The sequence below is a fragment of the Pan paniscus genome, chromosome 10, assembly GCF_029289425.2.
Source record: "Pan paniscus chromosome 10, NHGRI_mPanPan1-v2.0_pri, whole genome shotgun sequence".
NCBI lineage: Eukaryota > Metazoa > Chordata > Mammalia > Primates > Hominidae > Pan > Pan paniscus.
Genome location: NC_073259.2, coordinates 75,257,716 through 75,278,924, shown reverse-complemented (window position 1 = coordinate 75,278,924; position 21,209 = coordinate 75,257,716). Strand labels below are relative to the sequence as shown.

General features: G+C 38.9%; 2 protein-coding genes across 2 annotated transcripts in view; one reads left to right on the top strand and one right to left on the bottom strand.

Moving 5' to 3' along the window:
- Positions 1 to 3,913: 3,913 nt before the first annotated feature.
- On the top strand, positions 3,914 to 8,686 carry SPX (spexin hormone). The gene is made up of 4 exons (XM_003828894.6): positions 3,914 to 3,989; positions 4,524 to 4,586; positions 5,798 to 5,881; positions 7,933 to 8,686. Exons 1-4 carry the CDS (start codon positions 3,968 to 3,970, stop codon positions 7,989 to 7,991), a joined length of 228 nt encoding a protein of 75 aa, XP_003828942.2. The 5' UTR covers positions 3,914 to 3,967; the 3' UTR covers positions 7,992 to 8,686.
- Positions 8,687 to 12,884: 4,198 nt separating this feature from the next.
- GYS2 (glycogen synthase 2) overlaps positions 12,885 to 21,209 on the bottom strand; it is a 68,649-nt gene continuing 60,324 nt past the window's right edge. The window contains exons 13-16 of the mRNA XM_003828893.6: positions 19,267 to 19,362; positions 17,208 to 17,371; positions 16,056 to 16,136; positions 12,885 to 13,953 (exon numbers count right to left, since the gene is read on the bottom strand). Coding sequence (XP_003828941.1) covers positions 13,732 to 13,953; positions 16,056 to 16,136; positions 17,208 to 17,371; positions 19,267 to 19,362 — 563 coding nt within the window. The 3' untranslated portion in view covers positions 12,885 to 13,731. The remainder of the gene's footprint in view (positions 13,954 to 16,055; positions 16,137 to 17,207; positions 17,372 to 19,266; positions 19,363 to 21,209) is intronic.

Below are 21,209 nucleotides of genomic sequence, written 5' to 3'. Positions count from 1 at the left end.
CTTATAAAAGCATTCCAAGGAGTTTGTTTTCCCCTCCCACCCATGTAAGAACACAGCAGAGAAGACAACAGTCTGCACCCCAGAAAAGGGCCCTCACCAGAACCCAACCATGCTGACTGGACTTCGATCTTGGACTTCCCAGCTTTCAGAGTTGAGTAAGGAATTTCCATTGAGTAAGCTACCCAGTTTGTTGTATTTTGCTATAGCAGCCTGAATGGACTAAGAGAAGGACCATCTCTTTCTTTCATGGTAACTTAGTATGTGGTGGATACTCAGGTCCTTGTTCAATATCTGCCTATGTATATAGATCTTTTAACTGAATATTGATATACTTGGAATCCTATCCCTCTTGCCTTCTAAGAATTTCCTTTTGCTGTTATCTTCCCTTTCTTCTACATCATGAATTTCTCCTTCCCTACTGATCATCCCCATCAATATACATGTCTTACAAATTGTTTCTTAGTTGTCACATCAACAGAAACCAACAAACATGGCTGATTTGGGCAAAACAAAGATTTTATTAGAAGGACACTGCAGCTGGCATCACCACTGCTAGACCACTGGATGCTGGAACTTGCCACTAGCACTGTAGCTAAGACTACTCCAGAAACTCAATCTTACTACAACCCCTGCTTCACCCGAGCACTTCTTCCATCCTGGCATGAGATTCCCCATCTGAGCATGCTCATCTGATTGGTGAAGCCCGTGTCATATGCCCACATTCTCCCTGATAGGGAGGCTAGAAAACTGACTATCTGGCATTTTCAGTTTGTACAATAGAAGAAACACTCTGCCTCCCAAAAAGATTCATAATTTCATAATTCATAATTCAGGGAATTTTAGGAATTTCTTAGAAATGAAAGTTTTCAGATGTTACCTTAAGCCCAAAAAGTATAACAAAGCTTATATCTTATCTTTAAAAAAAAAAAAGATTTCACAGGTCGAGCATGCCTATAATCCCAGAGGTTTGGGAGCCTGATGTGGGAGGACCAGTTGAGGACAGGAGTTTCAACCCAGCCTGAACAACATAGTGAGACCCTGTCTTTAAAATAACAATAACAATAATAATAACAGTAAAAAAAAATTCTCATTTTTTCCTTTCCCTTCTTTTGTGACATCTGTAAAAGAGATTGTTTATTCTTGGCTTTAATTTATCATCTTATTCACTATTCAACCAACTCCAATCTTGCTTCTATACTCAAAACCATCATATTCCAAATCCAGTGGATGTTTCTTAGAGCTCATGTTGCTTGACCTCCCGATACTACTGGATCTTCACTTGGCTTCCATGGTATCAGGGTCCCCTGGAATTTCTCCTTTCTTTCTGACTCTACCTCAACCTCCTTTTCTGGCTCTTCCTCTGCTCATTCTCTCTGCGTTTGTTTTCATAGCTCTGTCCCTGCCGCTCTTCTTTAGCCCTATTCACTCCCTAGGTGTTGAGTTTAATCTCATCCCTTTACTGGTTTTAAAATTCTTAGATTTCTTAAAATTCTTAAAGCTAATCACTTCTGCCCCCCACCAAAAAGAAAATCTGTAGGCTGCTGACCTCTTTGCTGGCCTCTATCAAGTTTTGCATTTCCAACCTCCTATTTTGTACTTGTACTTGGATATTTTTAATATACATTTTAATTTGAATATGCCTACATGGCAAGTGTTAACTTCCCTCTCTTAACTTGCTTCTTAAGAAGTTTCTCTAATTTCAGTAAATTACTTCATAATTTACCCACAGTTTTATCCGTAAACCTAAGAATCATCCTTGATTTATTTTTCTCACACTTTCATATCCCTTTTATATACAAGTTCTATATTTTCTACCTCCACAACATGTATTCCAAATTCATTTACAGCTCTTCTTTCCCTGTGTGTACCATCCCAGTGTAAGCCATCATCATCTTTTGCTTATAATCGTATTTCCACATCAACTGGCCCATTTCTTCTTCTCCAATCTCATTTCAAAGCACCTCCCCCGTTCACCCACACAACGCTGCCTCCATTGGCCTCTTTCCTAGTCCCCAAGCAAGCCATGCTCTTTGCTGTCCACAGATTTTGCTTTTCTTTCTTCTATTGAGAATGCCTGGAATACTAATTCCTGCCCCAGCTTCTCCCATTACTTCACCTTATCCTTCAAGACTACCCTCTGTTTTTAACCTTCCCTAAAGTAGCCCACCACTTATCCTATCACATCACCTTGCTTACTTTTACTTAACAATTTAAAACATTCTGTAGTTACAGTAGTCCCTGCTTATCCACGGTTTCACTTTCCATGGTTTCGGTTACCCATGGTCAACTACAGTCTGAAAATATTAAATGGGAAATTCCAGAATTAATAAGTTTAAATTGTGAGTTTTAAATCTGAGTAGGGTGTTGAAATCTCTCACTGTCCAGCTCCAGCCCACCCAAGACATGAACCATCTTTTTGTCCAGCATGTCCATACGTAAACACCACTCTCCCATTAATCAGTTAGTAACCATCTTGGTGAACAGATAAAAAAAAATAGTATAATAAGGCATATACGTATCAGTGGTTTCAGGCATCCACTGTGGGTCTTGAAACATGCTCCCCCACCCCACACACACCTATGATTAAGGGGTAACTACTGTGTCTTATTTATCTATTCATCAGTTTACTGTGTACCTTAACTAGTAGGTAACTTAGATCAAAGCAGAGACCATGTCTTTTCAGTGCATGGCTGTGTCCCTTGAAATACAAGGATTGTGTGTCTCATAGTAGGCACTCAATAAATATTTGCTAAACAACAGAATGAATTGATAATTAAGTGAATGACTGATGTCAAATTCCATTGAGATTCCCAAACCTTTTCATACATCTTTAGCCATCAGTGATAGACTGATGGCTAGTTACCCAAGAAAAGTTTTCTTATTTATTCTTTTACTTTTGATTCTGCCTTGGACTATTGATTGTTTTCATTAATAATAATAATAACACATTACTTTGGGCAGCTAGTAGGAAAAGCAAGGCCAATGATGCTGACACATTCTGAATGCCTCCTGGGTGATGCAATCAGTATTTAAACAAATAATTTCTGCCCATCAATCATTCCTCTACTTCCTGCAATGAAGCTCCCTGGAGGAGTCATCAGATTCTCAATCTTGCTTGAAGGCTGACAAGATGTCCCTGTGGACTCCCAAACTCTACTCCAGATGGGGAGGTGCCCTTAACACCAAGATTTTAAAAGCTCCAATTTCAGAGCAAGAGTCGAAAACTCACAGATAAAGTTATAGTTATTTCAGGGTTCTGAAAAGACGCAGAACATGAAGGTAAGTAAAGGCTTTATTAACTTGAGACTTCTTAGCTATTTTTTAAAACGTCTTATAGCATTTTACCTATTTCATGATTAATAAGGATTTTAGAGTTTAAAGGATATTTGAACGATATGCCTTTGAACAGAATCATTTGATTTTACTAAGAAAAAAATTCACGTATTTACTTATTCTTCATTTGGGTGAAGTAATACAAATAATATGTTTCTAAATACGTTTTTTCAAGTGGACTCTTTGTGAATTAACTAGAAGGTAGAAGGGAAACACCTCCAGAAAACTGAGTATTAAAACAGAATATTGCGAGAAGTAAGGGGGTTTATAATTGTCCAGGCGTCAAGGAAGGAAGCAGAAGATCCTATTGGCACAGAAATGACCCTTTCTGGTTGATCGCTTCATATAGGGACTCAGAAGTCTGGCAGCAACAACCTTGGCTCTTTTCCTGGTGTTTGTTTTCCTGGGAAACTCCAGCTGCGCTCCGCAGGTAATCAAATGCAAAATAAAAAATTTTAAAACAATGCGCACTGTGTGTCCACTCTGCTCTTTCTTTCTTCCTTCTTGTTTTATTCTCTTCTTTTTCCTTTATTTTGCTATAATAGAGGACTGAGCTGCAATGTTTAATTAACTGCTCTTCCCTTCTCCCGGGCTATAGAGACTGTTGGAGAGAAGGAACTGGACTCCTCAAGCTATGCTCTACCTGAAAGGGGCACGTAAGTTCCAAATATTTTGCTCTTCCTACAATAATGGAAGACCCTTAGGAGTCATGAACAGATAGATGGAGAGTTATGGAGAGAGAATAATGTCGAGTTTATTCCCTTAAATCATCGAGGCCATCAAAGAGACCGGTAGGTGAGGGAGGGGTGGGAGGGGGGAAGAGTCCCTGATTATTGGCAATCCTCCATCCTTATTAGAAATTCTCCATCCAAAACTGGAGGGTTGCTTCTCTTGGTCCAAATGGGGACTCGGGTTGCCTGGGAAATATCGCAGTAACCCGACCTCCGCTCCAAAGCGCCCTTGCGGCGTCCGGTCAGGCGCGGGGCTTTCCTCCAAAGCTCCAGGGCTCCTGGCTCAGCCCGGGGTTGCGCTGGGAGCGCTGGAAACTCGGCAGCCCCGCGCGACCCTATCCTGGAGCAACCTGCCCCCTCCCCACGCCCGGGGACTGCGCTGTGCCGGGAGGAGCTGAGGTTTAAGCCCGGGTTGTCCCGGGCCAGGCTGTCGCTGAGCCCTGGGTCTCGTTTTTGCAGAGGGTCGACGCTTCATCTCCGACCAGAGCCGGAGAAAGGACCTCTCCGACCGGCCACTGCCGGGTGAGTGACCAAGGGTGCAAGGGCGCTAGTCCTGCGCTTTTGGAATAGGATGGGGCGGGCAGGGCTTGCTCCGCGCTGGTGCCGAAAGAAAGCGTCTCCTCACCGGAAAGACGCGGCTCTGAGGCGCCCTCAGATACAGTCAGCCCGAGGGCAGCCCAGGTTGGCAGCAGCAGCAGCTGGATGCCGAGCGCCGGAGCTGGGAGCTCGCGCGTCCAGCCCCGCGCCAATGGTGGCAAGGGCGGCCGAGGCTGGCGCTGCGGCTCCCCAAGCCTTATTGGCTTGCGGCTGTTCAGCCAGCCCTCTGGCTGCCAGGGTGTGCAGAGGTCCCCAGGGAGTTAGGGCCTGAGGTTCAGCTCAGCGGGGTAAGGCGAGATAGGAAGAACTATGCAAATGCTTCTAGAAATGTATCTGCGCGTTTATGCAGGAACTTTACTCAGCCTCCTCTTAAACGCTGTTATTATTAGAATAAGAACTTACCTAGGAACTTCAAATGTATGCTTTTGTTTTACTAGAAAGAACTATCAAAGGTTCAAAATCAAAAGAGTAACATGCGGGCAGTTAAGGATGGGACCAGGGACTGTTCTTTTTCATGATAAACCTTTCCATCGTATTGTATTAACAAATAACAATACAATTTGATGAAATTGTAAAGATTGAAATGCTAAAATTAAAAAGTATACTTACTTGGAAAAATACCAAACACTGTTGAACACATAGTAGGTGCTTAAATTTTTGTTTAGGCTCTTCAAACATGCTGTGTAATTGAGCTTATTTATTTTATGAGGTTAAGATTTGTTTCTCAACTTCAGTTGCCCCAAATTAGAAATCATGTTTTGTGCTGAATCAGAACAATTTGTCTTTTTTCAACTTAGATTTGAAATAACTTTGAATTCTTAGCAGATACTCCTTCAGTCAAATAATTACCTTATATTCGGCCGCAAAGGTTAAATTATTATCTAAAATTCTCTTTGGCATATAGTTTAAAATTCTCTTCCATACCCTGTTTGTAAACTTGACATAACCAATTGTAAGTCATTTCCAAGGCAATTGTGACATGTTAAAAAATTAGTCTTCTGTGTAAGTAGTCCTTTGTTGAGGGGTCAAAATCTATTTCATAGAGGTTTTTCTAGTATTGCTGCATGTTAGAATAGGACTTATCTACATCAATATATAAATGCTAAGAGAATCTGTATACATTTTTGTTTCTGCAGAAAGACGAAGCCCAAATCCCCGACTACTAACTATTCCGGAGGCAGCAACCATCTTACTGGCGTCCCTTCAGAAATCACCAGAAGGTACTAGCATAGTGGCCTCTTTCACCTGCATAACAGAACAGCTTTGCTTACTTTCGGGATTCTGTGTTGAGTGCAACACCCCTCCCCCAGAATTTCTTGGCCTTAGGCCCAGAAATTCTAATTCTGTACTGCTTGAGTGAGGCCCAAGAATCTCTGTCCTTAAGTTCTTCCACATTATTCTGATGATTGGTCAGGTTTGAAAACAGGAACTTCAGAGCCCGTTAATAAAGGTTGAAATCATGAGAATGGAGATACCTTCTAGGGCTTAGATGTAGTGGGAAAAGGGAAGACAATAAAACACCCAAAAATCAAGGGAAATGGGGGGAAATAGTACCAGTGAAGGGACATTAAAAGGAGCAAGCAGAAAGATAAGAGGAAAATCAGAATAAGAGAGTATCCCAGAATTCATTCAGTAGCTGATGCTACTGATCCCGCTCCTCTTGAAACTTTCCAGGGATGGAAACTATCAGAATGGTTACTATAGCAGAATGGTTAGTAAGAATACAGAACTCAAGGGACATTAAACAGTGTGTCACAGGACTTCCCCCCACCTCCTGCCCAGTGACACAGCTTGCTGCTGCTATTCCATATCTGAAACTTTGTTTACAGAATGTGATACAAGAAAGTAAACTGCAAAGTTAAGAGAAAGCAGGTCTGAGGCTCTGGAGAGCTGGCATGACCCTCAGAACTCTTGCAGTGAAAAGGTGTGAAATAGTTGAATAACGGGTAGAGGATGCTGTATCCAAGGTGTTCTTTTTAAAACCCAAGACATGGAACCCAGCGATTTTTGAATTCAGTACGAAAAGAGCTCTGATGGAGATTGGTTGATAGTGACGTTTTAGATTTGATTGTTGGGAAAATGTGCAGAGCCAGAAAGGAAAGTGACTTATAATGGACAAGAGAGAGCTAATTTTAAAGAGGAGAGGTATCTTCATTAGCAATTTGAGGAAAGGATGTGATTATAGGTCCCCATCTCAAGTCTTTTTTGGAAAATAAATATGTATTTTTTTAATTATTGAAGTTTTGTAAGTGGATTGTCTCTGAAGATGAAATGACTAATTTTATTAGTCTAAATTGATAGAAAAGTTTTTGATTCCCATATGATAAATTAATCACTAGTCTTCTTTAGTATTTTTATTCTATACTACCTCATTATTGTTTAGAAGGCTCTTATTTAGTGAATTATGGTTTCAGTGGAATTTATACAGGGACGCCGTTCTGGTTTTGTTTTGTTTTGTTTTGTTTTGTTTTCTTCCTTCCCTTTAAAGAGAAGCCCATTTTCTGCAATGGTTTAAAGTGTGCTAGAAATTCAGGTTAAGATGTAACCCAAACATTCAAATTATATTGCAACTAACTGAAAGAATGTGCTTTTATCTAGAGGTGATCTTAGAAGAAATTAGTAGATGCACTTTGCCCCTGGCCACTGCTTCTCCCTACCGTATTGTAACTTTTAGTCATTCTATCCTATTTTTAGAGTCCCAGGAACCTGCTATTGTCTAACTCTTTAAGTATCCCCACCTCAGAAGTGATACCTCATGCTCTAAAGTTTCGGGATCCCAGCCAGCAAACGAGTGCCTCTTCTTTTTGTCTCATTTCCTCCCCAGAACTCTAGCTCCCCTAATAAAAGAACATTTGCAAATGTGTTCCCATGTCATCTTTCCCGAGCAAGATCCATTTTAACAGGAAATATAAAGAGACAGTCCTTTGATGCAAGTGAATTATTTTAATGGTGGGTATTTTAGACATAAGTCAATCTGTGAGAGCAAGACACGTGACTTTTGAGATTTTTACCAGATATACCATACTGTAGTTTCAGTCATTATAGAGGTTCAGATGTAAAATATGAATTCCCCAATGTGTCCCAAGCTGAGAAGAAAAGATTTTAAACTGAGCAAATCAAAGCCCATATTGTTTAAATTTTCAGTAGCAGAGTCCGTAAGTTAACATAGCTTAGAAGGCTAAATGTTTATTTCCTGAGATTCTCTTTGTCTTACCTTTTCCTCTATTAAAACAGAGTGTATATTTATTTTAAAGAATTTTTTTTCTTACAGATGAAGAAAAAAACTTTGATCAAACCAGATTCCTGGAAGACAGTCTGCTTAACTGGTGAAAATATACTGGATTATGTTTAATTATAGTTCTATTCTCTTTGAAAACATGAACCATGTGAATAAAACCTTTGGACCCTTTTATTCCATTTGTAATCTTAAGAACACACACAGATAGTTTTATTCTTTCAGAAACAAAATATATGTAGGATGCTTAGCTGAGAACATCATCTTCTTTCATTGCTTCAGGTCCTGTTTAGATGACCAAAAATGTTTTCAGATCACCTTGTGTCTTACTCTTGAGTTTCTTAGAATATTTATAATTATAAGGCTGAAGACTAAAGTGTTCTTTCCTTTTAACTATAGCCAGTACCTGTCTTGATCTTAGTTGTGTGTGTTTTTTTTTCATTTTGTTACCCACTTGCATTTTGTTTTCACTCAGCAGAAATTCTCCTTCTCTGTTTTCCTTTTATCCCATCCCCAAGAAGGTGGGAGGAAGGTGAGAAACATGGCAGGATGGGAAATAGGAGAGTATGACTCTCTATAGCTCATCCAGGAGTAATCAATTAAGAAGATAAATTGGATGACTGTGGAGAAGCTCTGTGATAGGAACGCTTCAGTGTGGTTGCTGAGAGGAGACAGTCATTGAGGTAGAAGGTTTGCCAAAGATCCAGAGCTCAGAGCTCCCTTTGTGCTCTTTGGGAATTACCTTGCATTCAATTTAGAAACATGGATCTAAAAGTTACTGGGAAATAAGCAGATGGAGACACACTCTGTTGTTTATGTATTGAAAGAAGGGAACAAGCCAGTTTTGTTAGAGGTAACTCATTTTCCATGACCAAACAGACTCAACAGATTCAAGTACTCTGCTTACTCTAATTGACTAGACTCTAGGTTTTATTTGACATCATAGCATTACATAAATCACTCTGATAATGTAAGTGCACAATAATATGCCTGATCTCTTCCTTTTTAAAAGCCAACTTGAGTTCAGTACCATCTGAATACACACACATGCACATATACCCACACACGCATACACACATACTCCTGTGGCAAACATAATAATGTATTTATTTAGAATTATAATATGACCATCATGTTAATTATTTTTTACCTAATCAGAGTTGTTATTGACAAATGTCATAAGTGGAAAGTATTAATTCTTATTGTCATCAGTATTTAGCCATTATTTAGTAGCTCAAGAATATCTTTATGTGAATGTCTCAGTAACTTGGAATTGCAATTTCACTGTGTTAAGTAATCAGAACTCTGCTTATAAGATTTATCTGTATCTTGTTTCATAATTTAATAATGAAACTAAATTCAAGTTAATGTAATGTTGATCTCTGTTGAAAAATAACTTGTGAGCATTAAAATATCTGTATGGCATTATAATAGGCACCTGTCATTAATTATGATTTGATTTGAAAGTAGACTTACTAGGTAGTGCTTACATCTGATTTATTGAAAATTTTTTCCAAAAGCATTGTTTTTTATTTATACAGTCCTAACCACTTCACCATTAGGAGGGGTGGGACATTAAAAATTATTTACCCATCAGACATAAAATTGTACAAATTGACTCTTCAAAATAGTATGTGTATTCAAAGAACACTTTTAACATCTATCTTATGAAATAATTCTTCCTACAACTAACCAGAACAATCTCAAAAATGTCATACTAACCATTGTTTTAAAAGCTGTCTCAGTGATCAATAGCTGTTAAAATATAGCTCCAAGTATTCTAAGTACTCAAATTCCTTGAATGTTCTTATGTACAAATATGCTGATTAATTAAAAGGTCCCTCTTCCCAATTTTCTATAACTTTCCAACTCTCTTATGGTGTCTATATTCTGTTTATTTCTAGATTTTTAAAAAACCAAAATGAACAAGTGATCATAGATCAGAAAACCTTCACATTATATGGCTCGTGTTTTAAAATTGGGAATTTTCTGCCTTCAACACAGATACATGCACTAGAATACCTTGATCTGCAGGGAGGGCTTTCAGCCACTTTCTGCACAGTTCTCATTGCCCTTCTCTTTTTTGCCTCTATAGCCTACCTCGGCTATCTGGCCTCCATCCTGGGCTCTTAATTATTCTTTGTTTTCCAGTAGTTGCCTTCGCTCCCTCAGTACCATCATTGTGTTCCTAAGAGAGGAGAGAAGAAGGCGAAGTGGCCCTGGCTTGTTCAGATTAGCCTCCAGCTTGCATTTCTTCTTTACCTGGTTATGATAAATGAAAATGTGTATCTTACAATCCTGAATTACATTATTTTATCTTGACCACAAAGAAAGGGAAGTTGGGAATGTAACTTCATTCTGTTCGGTCGCTTCATACTGGGCTGTAAATTCCTTTAGAAAGAGCTCATTTTTAATTTGATTTGATCCTCACAACCACTGTGTGAAATGGGCCATTTTATTGCCCTTATTACTCATAGAAATTTGGGCTCATTCAGTGAAGACTCTTCCGACCTCCCTAAGTAGACTTAACTAGTCCCCCTCCTGAGTCTTCCTTGTACCCTGGAAAACTATTATTATAACACCTGTAACATTTATGTTCTCATCTGCATATATAAAACCAGTTCTGTTCACTCTAACTCTTACCATGGAAGAGACAGTAGTATCTTGATCAGTTCAAGCTGCTAAAACAAAATACCACAAACTGTGTGGCTTATAAACAACAGAAATTTATTTCTCACAATTCTGGAGGCTGAGAAGTTCAAGATCAAGTTGTCAACAGAATCAGTGTCTGGTAGAAGGCCCATTTCTCATAGATGGCGCTTTCTTGCTGTGTCCTCACGTGGTGGAAAGGGCAAGGCAGCTCTCTGGGGCCTCTTTTATAAGGGCAGTAATCCTATTCATGAGGGCTCTGACCACATGATCTAATCACTTCCCAAAGGCTCTGCCTCCTTTGTGGATACCATCACATTGGGGATTAGGATTTCAATACAGACGGGCCCAACTTATGATGGTTCGATTTATGATTTTTCAACTTTATGATGGGATGAAAGCAACACACAGTACACTCCTTGACTTACCATGGATTTACATTCTGATAGGCCCATTATAAATTAAAAATATCAGTGGGTTGGCCAGGCATGGTGGCTCATGCCTGTAATCCCAGCACTTTGGGAGGCCAAGGTGGGCACATCACTTGAGGCCAGAAGTTCAAAGACCAGCCTGACCAATATGCCAACACCCTGTCTCTACTAAAAAGAAAATACAAAAATTAGCCAGCTGTGGTGGCACATGCCTGTGGTCTGAGATACTTGGGAGGCTACAGCACAAGAATTGCTTGAGCCTGGGAAGTGAGGTTGCAGTGAGCCAAGATCACACCACCACACTCCAGCCTGGGTGACAGAGCAAGACTCTTGTCAAAAAGAAAAAGAAAAAGAAAGAAAGAAATAAAGAGAGAAAGGAAAAAGAAAGAAAAGAAAAAGGAAAGAAGAAAGAAAAAAAGAAAGAAAGAAAGAAAAAGGAAGAAAGAAAGAAAAAATATCAGTGGGTTTATCCAAACATAATCCCATTGTAAGTTGAGGAGCACCTATATATGAATTTGGGGGGCACACAAACATTCAAACCATAGCAGGTGGTACAATCCATAAAATGGGTCTTTCTCTCAGCTGATCAGGCACCACACACTTTTTCTATAGTTCCTGTCCTTCAACTTATGAATACATACATTCTTTAAAAGCAAAATTTTTTGAACCTCTATGTCTCCCAATAAGACCATTTATCTATGCAACTATTATGTACAAGGCACTGTACTAGACACAGAGCCTTCTACTAAAAATCATATTTGCTTCTCCTCACCAGCTTTTGTCGGTCTTGGGGAAAAGGATGAAGAAATGACTAGAGTGGAGGGATGGAGTCACCTGGCAGCAGCTGTCTGAATAGGGGACTGAGTACAGGATAGAAGGTGATTCCTACACATACTGCCAAAGCCAGGTATTTGTAAGTCAGCTAAATTCCATGTGCCCTATCATTTGTACACACTTATTATCATCAAATTATTATTTCATTGAACAAAAAGCACTTATATCTTCAGGTATTTTACTGTGTAGGCATGTTTTCAATAACAGTCAAGCAACCAGTTACCAATCAAGAGTATCATTTGAATAGACACGTTAAGCTAGTTTACTGGGGTTACATTTTCATGGTTATTGTAACAGTGAACCCTAGTTTATCACAGTATCTTTCTGGTACTTCAGGGAATGAGCCTATAATATAAGTCCTTCTCATATTTTTTCTACTTTCCAGTACAGAGCATTTCAAATTGCTCTGCAGATGCTCGGTTAATTGGCATCCACAGGGCATTTGTCAAAGGTTAGATTTTAGGTCAATTATTTCTCTTCTTTCTGGACATCTAAGTAAAGTAAATTTCCAGCTATCTTCCATTTTGGTCTGATTTGCTGCTTGTATCCAACAGTTTTCTACTTTTTTCTAGCTAATGCAGCAATAGGAGGGCTGGATTACAGTTTTCCAATGGTCTTGAACCATCTGACACCTTGTCGTTGCTGCTATTCCATTTTTGTGATCAATAATCCAGCACTGAGAAGACCAAAACTTTTTTAGAGCCTCTTCAGAACAAGGCCAATTGATATGTCAATAAAGGAACTCACTGTGAGTTAAGTGGAACTCACAGTGAATAACTACTTAGTTAGAAAAAAAGCAATCCAAGAGTGTGATTGTTGTTTTTGTTTTGTTGCCAATTTAGACTTAATTACACTTAAAACATAAATCGGCTAAATTAATAATCATTCATCTATGACTCTATGCACATCACAGAATATGTTGAGACATTGTCATTATTACAACTGAATAGATGTTCTATTTTTTCTAACTATTTTTTAAAAAGATAGCTTCTCTAGGAATTATTCATAACAGCTGCTTCCCACATGTTATTCAAATGTCTAAACAATTTTTAAAGAAGGCATTATCAGTGAAAGTTGTTATTCAATATTAATGTGTTTATTTACTTGGATTTAACAACTTATCATCTATGAAGAAGCAAGGCATTATCAGTGAAAGTTAAGTTATTAAATATTAATGTATTTATTTACTTGGATTTTACAAGTTATCATCTATGAAGATTGACTAAATTTTAAAAAGGCTTTCTATTTAAACAATAGAAAAATGTTACAGTAAGATGGTGGTACCATGTACATGGTAATATCTTGCATTAATTACAACATCAATTCTAGATTTCAAAAGTGACATAAATGTCCATTAATATGCATCAAAATATGGACTTAGGATAGTTATTCACTCATGGATTTTTGTCTCTGCAAAACTACATCTAAATCATGGTTCTGATGCAAGTGAAAAATGAAAATAATCAGTAAAAACCTAGCTATTTAAAATATGTAGGTAGTGCACATTCATGGGTAAGATCAAGGTTTTCAGGGGGGAAATGGGAAATTTGTGTGGTGGGGTAGAGAAGCTGCATAAATGATAAGCAAAGGATTATGATGATCATTTAAAAATAAACAGAGTAAGAGAAAATCCTTACCACTTAAATTCACCATTTTAAAAACACTTTTCCGTCTTCTGCCTTTAATGAGTGCTCCTCCTCATGCCTAACTTTATGGGGGAAACAAGAGTTGGGGAAAATAACTTGGATCTTATCCTAAATTACAAAATTGCCATTCACTCAATTTCTTCCACTTTTTAGGCAGAGAATAAACTTCATTGTAATACTTAGAAGGAGAAAATGAAATTTGTGGCATTTTTATTTTAAATAATTAGTCTTACTTTGCTTTTTTAAATTAGCTCTTCATGCAGCACATGTAGAATTCAGTTCTTATATTCACCATGCAGCTTTTTCTTCCCATGAGGAACGTGGCTCAGTGAAAATGGTGACTTGATATTTAACCGATCCCTTTCAGCCTCCTCTTCCTCATCGTATCTCTCATCCTCCACTTCATCTTCCACATCACTGCTCTGAGGACTGGAGGCCTGAGACCCTGAAGGAGAAGGTGGTACTGAGGAAGGCCTGGGATATTTAAATCCTTCTGTCTGCCAAAGACAAAAATAAGACATAAACATCACAACAATTTCTTGGCTTTCAACGATGTAAATACTATGCATGCACTATCAATTTTTTAAGTAGTTATCTATCTTTTGTAGTCTGGGTGCTATTAAACTTTGATTCATTTTGATTTTGATACCACCAATCTCAAGAGGGATTCATTCAATATACCGCTATTCTTTATTAAGTACTGAAATGTGCTAAGTGTTATATACATATTATTATCATCTTATCTTTTAACAACACTCTGATAAATATGTTTTTTTCAGTACAGAAGAAAATGGAGGGTTAGAGGGGTCAAGTAACTTGCCCAACATCACTCAGCACATAAATGGTAGAGCAAAGGTTTGTACAAGGTCTGTGATGACTCCAGAAACTTTAATGTCAACTGCCACCTTACACTGCTGATACTGTTAGTCTCTAAGTCTCAAATTTGTTCAACAAAGCTTTTGGATGTGGATAGCCTGGAAATGCCATGGATGGCCACCACTAGAAGGCATCCTGGAAGTCAGGTCACTTAATTGACTCTACAATTCCACTAGTTGCTGTTATTTCAGTTAATGAGAAAATATCACTAGACTTTAATTAATTTGCCCTTCTACTTGAGATACTGAGATAACTTATTTGATAAACACACACTGAGCATGAATTATGTAACAGGCACAACAATGCCACTAAAGAAACCAGATGAAAAAACATGATTGGAGTGCATATGATTGAATGGGGAGACAGATGTGTAAAAGTGTTATAGCGCTCGTCACTCTGTATTTCAATTACTTTATACATTATATCATGTCATACATGTACAGTCATTTTAAGGTTCAGACACTTTACCTGTCAGCAATACAACAAAAGAACTGAGTTCTGCACTTGAGACCTAGCTTGAAGTAGGTGCTCAATGCTTATTAGATATAATAACTGGATAAATAAGTAGATAAGCAGATAAATGGATGAATATTGCTGAATTATCATTAAGTGGAATGACCACCTCTGAATAAGCTAAGCAACCAACTCTGAATGCTAGAATCATAAACATGAAAGTCAGAATTTGTAGCCTGAGGGTTTAAGAAAACCTTATCACCTTTTTTATGGGCAAATTTTACTTCAGGTTAACTTTCTACATCTGTTCCTCTGGAAACCTGATATAGGTGGAATATAAGTCATGTTATTAGGGGTAGTTGTTTATGGTAACAGTGACCCCTGATTGAGAAATTATATCTGAACTGAAAAATCTATAAATACTTGATAAGGAGCCAGAGTTTTTGGGAATCTCTGAATGACTCTTATAAGACGACTCATAATTGGGCATATTCCTTGCAGGGAGCATGAAAGCTGGTTTGCAGGGATTTACATGAGATAGAGGCTCCTGTGGGGCACGGAGCTCCTAAGCTAAGGTGATCTCATTTGCAATGGTATGGGTCTTATCTTCTTGCACCTAAGCTGTCACCTATTGTGTAGGCGGCCAAAGATGTTTAGCTCTTGGATCGCTGTGTAGACTACTGCAAGGACTGATCCCACTAAAGAGAAATGCCTGACGCTCCCCTGCTTCAAGTGGCACCTCATATCTTCTCCCTGCTAAGTGAATCTGATTACAAATGTGGCCTATAGCAGTCTTATGAACATAAACGTCTAGTTGGATTTTAGAAGAAGACACCCTGGTGGGCACTGATGAATGGACCATAAATGCTCATCTAGTTCAATTCCTCCTGGAGTGCTGAACTTACTCTATTTTACTCTTGCCAAGCGGTCACCCTATATTTAAACACTTCCTTGGAGAGCAAATTCACTTTCGATTAAAGCAGTCCAGTTTGTTTTTGAACAACTCCCCAAAGAATAAATGTCCATCAGAACCATTTCAAGCATTAAGGCAGAGAAAGTTTTAATTCAGAGATGCTTCTCCAGTGAGATGAATTAACTGTCTTGAGAGCTTTAAGACAGTCTGATTTGTGAGTTCCCCTCTCTCTCCTTTGGTTTGATTCAACATTATGAAAAAGTGTCATAGCTTGTGTGCATAGCTACTTCCAAATTTAAATGTATTATTTAAACTTATAAAAAATATAGCTTTCAAAAAAAAACATTGAATATTTACCGTTGGTGGTGATGTTAGTTCCACATGGAATTTATCTGGAAAAGCTCTGCTTAATGTCAGGTGTCTGGCATGCTGATAATACTATTGATAGAAAGCCAAATCACAGGTTAATAAAAACCCTTAGATATCTCAATAATCAAGTTATTAAATAAGGCCTTATTCTCCTAGTTCTGAAACATATGTATTTTTTAAAGTGACAGAATCTATGCAGTCTAAGTTTGAGACTCAGGAAAGAAATTACAGTTTATAGTTTTACTATTTTTCAACCCATAGGCAAAGTAATACTATAAAATGCTGGGGAAGAATGCCCATACTGGTCATATTGAGCTCTGAATTGAGCATTAAGGTGACTGAAAACACTGGTTTCATTCCACAGAGAAGCAGTGTGGCATGGAAAAAAGATAGGGCCTGAATATTCAGATAAATTGGGTGTAAATCCTGCTTCAGACCTTAGGCAAGAAACATCACTTCTAAAAGCCTAGTGTATCTATCTTCATTGCAAGATGGAGATAGTAAAATTAATCATCCAGGTTGTAATGAGCACTGGCATTTGTGTGTGCAGATACTCAGCAAATGGCAGCATCTGTCATTCAGCCAAGAGTGTTCAGCACTGTGCAAACAGACACATTATGTGAAGGCAAAGTCAATTCATTTATTATTAAATCACCACTGCTAAGCTGTGTGAGCATCCAGGTGTTTATAAACCTATTGCATGATTGAAAGGAGGTATTTCCTGTACTCATCATTTTGAAAAACCGTATTATACCCATTACTCACTACAGTTGAGAAATATGACTACACTATTTCTCTAGAGAGAAACAAAGTAGGGACTTTTCTCTTGATGTTTTCTTCAACTTCATAAAATGTTTCCTTATACCAGTAACACATCAAGTGAGGCACTGACAATGGAATAGCTAGTAAGATCAGTGCTAGATCCTGATGGACTTGCTATTATGAATAGACTCAAACGAAACATGAAGAAATACATATAGGACTTTGTAAACTTATTAAATTTTAAAAAGTACATGGAGACACTGAGATTTTAACAATTATAATATTGGATTAACTTTAGAGATTATGACTAGAATCAATATGTTTATAGTCCAGTGGAATTTTTTAAGTGGTCTGCTGTGTTTATCAAAACTTGCTTACTCTGCCTAAGTATCTCCAATCCAGAAGATCTGAGAGCCTCTCAGTTCTGTTCCTCTGGATAATCCTTTGGCGGCGTGACTGTTTGCAAAATCCATAGAGAAACTTAGTCAGCTGATTGCAAGAATCATCTGGAGAACGGAACCGCCTGTCAACGATGTAAATACCTGAAGAACACAAAAGCCAAAGCACAAGTAAAAGTAGGACTAACCTTAAACATTTGTTCCCTGTGATTTACTAACTCTTTGGTTCCATCAAAAACCTATGCATTATCTACCCCCTGACTCAGGAATTACCCCTACTTTATTCTTTTCTAAGGCCCTAATTCCCTTCTAATGGTTTACAACCATCACTGACACACAGCCAACGAAGTGGATCTTGCTGAAAAAAACTCTGGCAGTCTAGGGATACGCTGGATCAGTGATCCTCCGTGGGGTTGCTCACTAACCAGAATTTCCAGGGCAGGGCCTGGATATCTGTGCCTTTTATGTTCCCCAGTGTTCCCACTGTTCAGCCGAGGCTGAAAACCCCAGATCTAGCCTGAGGAAAGAGCCACAGTACACCCATAAAAGACTGAGGGAAGGCCGGGGCTTGGTAGCTCACACCTGTAATCCCAGCAGTTTGGGAGGCAGAGGTGGGTGGATTCCTTGAGCCCAGGAGTTCAAGACTAACCTGGGCAACCTGGGGAAATCCCATCTCTACATACAAAATTTAGCCAGGCGTGGTGGTGTGCGCCTGTAGCCCCAGCTACTCGGGAGGTTGGGGCAGGAGAATCTCCTGAGCCAGAAATGTAGAGACTGCAGTGAGCCAGGATCAGGCCACTGCACTCCAGCCTGGGCAACAGAGTGAGACCATGTTTCCAAAAAAAAAAAAAAAGACCCAGGGAAATCGCAATGTATTGGCAGACGATATATCCCATTTTAACTTTTCTTGCTGCTAGGGAATATGAACAGACAGATAATGGTATGCAAATTATTCTGCCATCTTAAACAATTTAGGTGAACTTTGCTAAGTTGTCACGGGCCTTTAAAATAATAACAATAATAATAATATATGTACTATCTAATGACCAATATATGCACTCTAAGACCATGGTTATTGTCATATCATTTCTAGGCAGCAGAAGGGATCAAAATTCAGGGGGGAAAAAAGGTAAACGACAAAGTTTGTCCAAGTTTTGCACTCTTTTTGCAGTTTGTCTCATGGGCAATATATTAATATTAATAGCATTCTTATGTTATCTGTGGGCCACATATTTAAAGCTACTTTTTCTTCTCCACTTTTAGTTTAGGTTCAGGGGGTACATGTGCACATTTGTTAGATGGGTACATTTCATATTGCTGAGGCTTGGTGTACAAATGATCCCATCGCCCAGGTGATTAACATAGTGCCTGGTAGGTAGTCTTTCAACCCACGCCCCTTCCCCCACTCCCCACTCAAGCAGTCCCCAGATGTCTATTGTTCCCATTTGTGTCTATGTGTATTCAATGTTTAGCTCCCACTTATAAGTGGGAACATGCAGTATTTGGTTATCTGTTCCCGCATTAATTCACTTAAGATAATGACCTCCAGCTGCATCCATGTTGCTGCAAAGGACATAATTCTATTTATAAATCTACTTTTTTTTTTTTTGAGACAGCCTGAGGCTCTGTCACCCAGGCAGGTGTGCAGTGGCACGATCTCAGCTCACTGCCTCCTCTGCCTCCCAGGCTCAAGTGATTATCGTGCCTCAGCTTCTGGAGTAGCTGGAATTACAGGCGTGCACCACCATACTTGGCTAATTTTTTTGTATTTTTAGTAGAGATGTGATTTTGCCATGTTGGCCATGCTGGTCTCGAACCCCTGACCTCAAGTGATCCACCCACCTTGGCCTCCCAAAGTACTGGGATTACAGGCATGAGCCACCGTGTCCAGCCTAAATTGACTTTTAATTAAACAAGAAATATAAAAACATTAGTTTAATTATCAGGACAGCTTTAGGGTTAGGCTCTGTAAAGACCCTGTGCTTTGTTTGGTTAGAGGTCATGTCTCCCCAGGATGGGTTAATGATGAAAACCCTCACCGTAAGCAGTAGGATCAGCCACGTGCTCCTGCATGAAACAGCCAAACCCGGAGAGATTCGTGGTCACACTGGGGATACCCATCACAGTGCATTCAGCTGCCAGGGGAAATAGACCAAAGCTTGGCTTCAGACCAGCGCCTATATCCTTGTATGCACTCAGAGGAGGAAAAGGCCCTAGTCCTCCTAATAATAGCAATGTTCACTTTGTGTCAGTCACAACACTAAACTCTTTACATGTCTCACTAACTTATTTAATCTCTCAACAACCCTGTGAAGTGGGGCCATCATTATCCCCATCTTACAGCTGAAGAAATGAGGCACAGAGAAATTAATAACTTTCCCACCTTCACAAAGCCAGGGTTCGTGGTATAGCTGGGATTTGAAGTCAGGCACCCGGCTGCAGAATCCTTGTGCGGAACTGCCGGGCTCCACTGCAGCTTCAATCCCAGCTGGTTTTGTTTTTTGCTTCTTTCTAACCTGTGTTTCTAAGTACTTGGCAAGTTTATGGGGTAGGTTAAATATGTTTTGGATGCGACCAGCTTCTTCCCCCATTTAAATCTCCCTTGGCACATATTCCTTCCACTGTCTCAGGAGCTCAATAAATGGATGATCTCTTTCAGTCCTCCCTCACCTTTTAATAAAAATCTGTTTTCCAGGAAATAACTGATATGTCTTAAAAATTTTACTAGTCTCAAGGATGTCTGCATTTTTAGCAATTTATATTTGATAATGGAATTACCCTTGGTTGGTGAGTGGAGATAGATGAAAAAAAGATCTTCCCATTACCCATGAAGTAACACAATTTAGACAGCAACCTTATCTCTTGCTCTGCAAATGTTTCCTCTTGGTTTAGCTGTATAGCTATGGAGTTGTTGTTCTCTAATTTTAGTGGTGGGTGGTGCAGAGGAGGAAAGTGGGATGGGGACTATCAGTCCTTTTGAGAGTCTGATGAACATTTTGGAACTCCTCTCCAGAAATATTCTTCTTTTTTTTCTTTTTACACACTTTTATTTCCTCAGACTTCCTCCTGGACTCAGCTCCACCTTCTATGGGAGTTGGGAGTTGGAGAGTATCTCTTATTTTCTTTTTTAAAAAATTTTACTTTAAGTTCTGGGACACATGTGCTGAACGTGCAGGTTCGTTACATAGGTATACATGTGCTATGGTGGTTTGCTGCACCTATCAACCCATCGTCTAGGTTTTAAGCCCTGCATGCATTAGGTATTTGTCCTAATGCTCTCCCTCACCTCGCCCCGCAACCCGACAGGCCCCGATGTGTGATGTTCCCCTCCCTGTGTCCATGTGTTCTCATTGTTCAACTCCCACTTATGAGCAAGAACATGCGGTGTTTGGTTTTCTGTTCCAGTGTTAGTTTGCTGAGGATGATGAAGAGAAGTATTCTTATATACATATGTATACAAAATTTTGTCTACAATGCCATGAAAGTTCACAGATCCTTAATGTTTATTAAATGGCCATCAATTCACTATGTAGTAATATTCCAGGCACCCATGAAGTTTAGTATATGTTCATTGAATTAATTTAATGAAATAAGTGCTTATATTTATTTGGCTCTCTGAAAACACATTTGGATGAATCATTTCTAGAGTGAGTTAAGTCTAGTAACACGTAAAAAGATTATTCTAAAAACATTAGCGAGTTATCTAATATGCTAATGTTAAATGTATACCACCAGAAGTCGCATTCTTCCTGTAACTATAGGTTAGGGGAAGAGTGACCAGCTCCCTTTGGTTAATGTAAAACACAGCATGACTCATTCACTATGGACTATTCCACAAACTCCCTTATTTGTCTATTTATAATATCCTTTGTAACATCTTCTTTGGCCTTTATCTTAAAACAGTAGATATATCTCCTCTATCATTTTGGGTTGTTAAGTTTAACTTTGCCCTATAAAATGACACTTTGGTGGACAGTCAGCT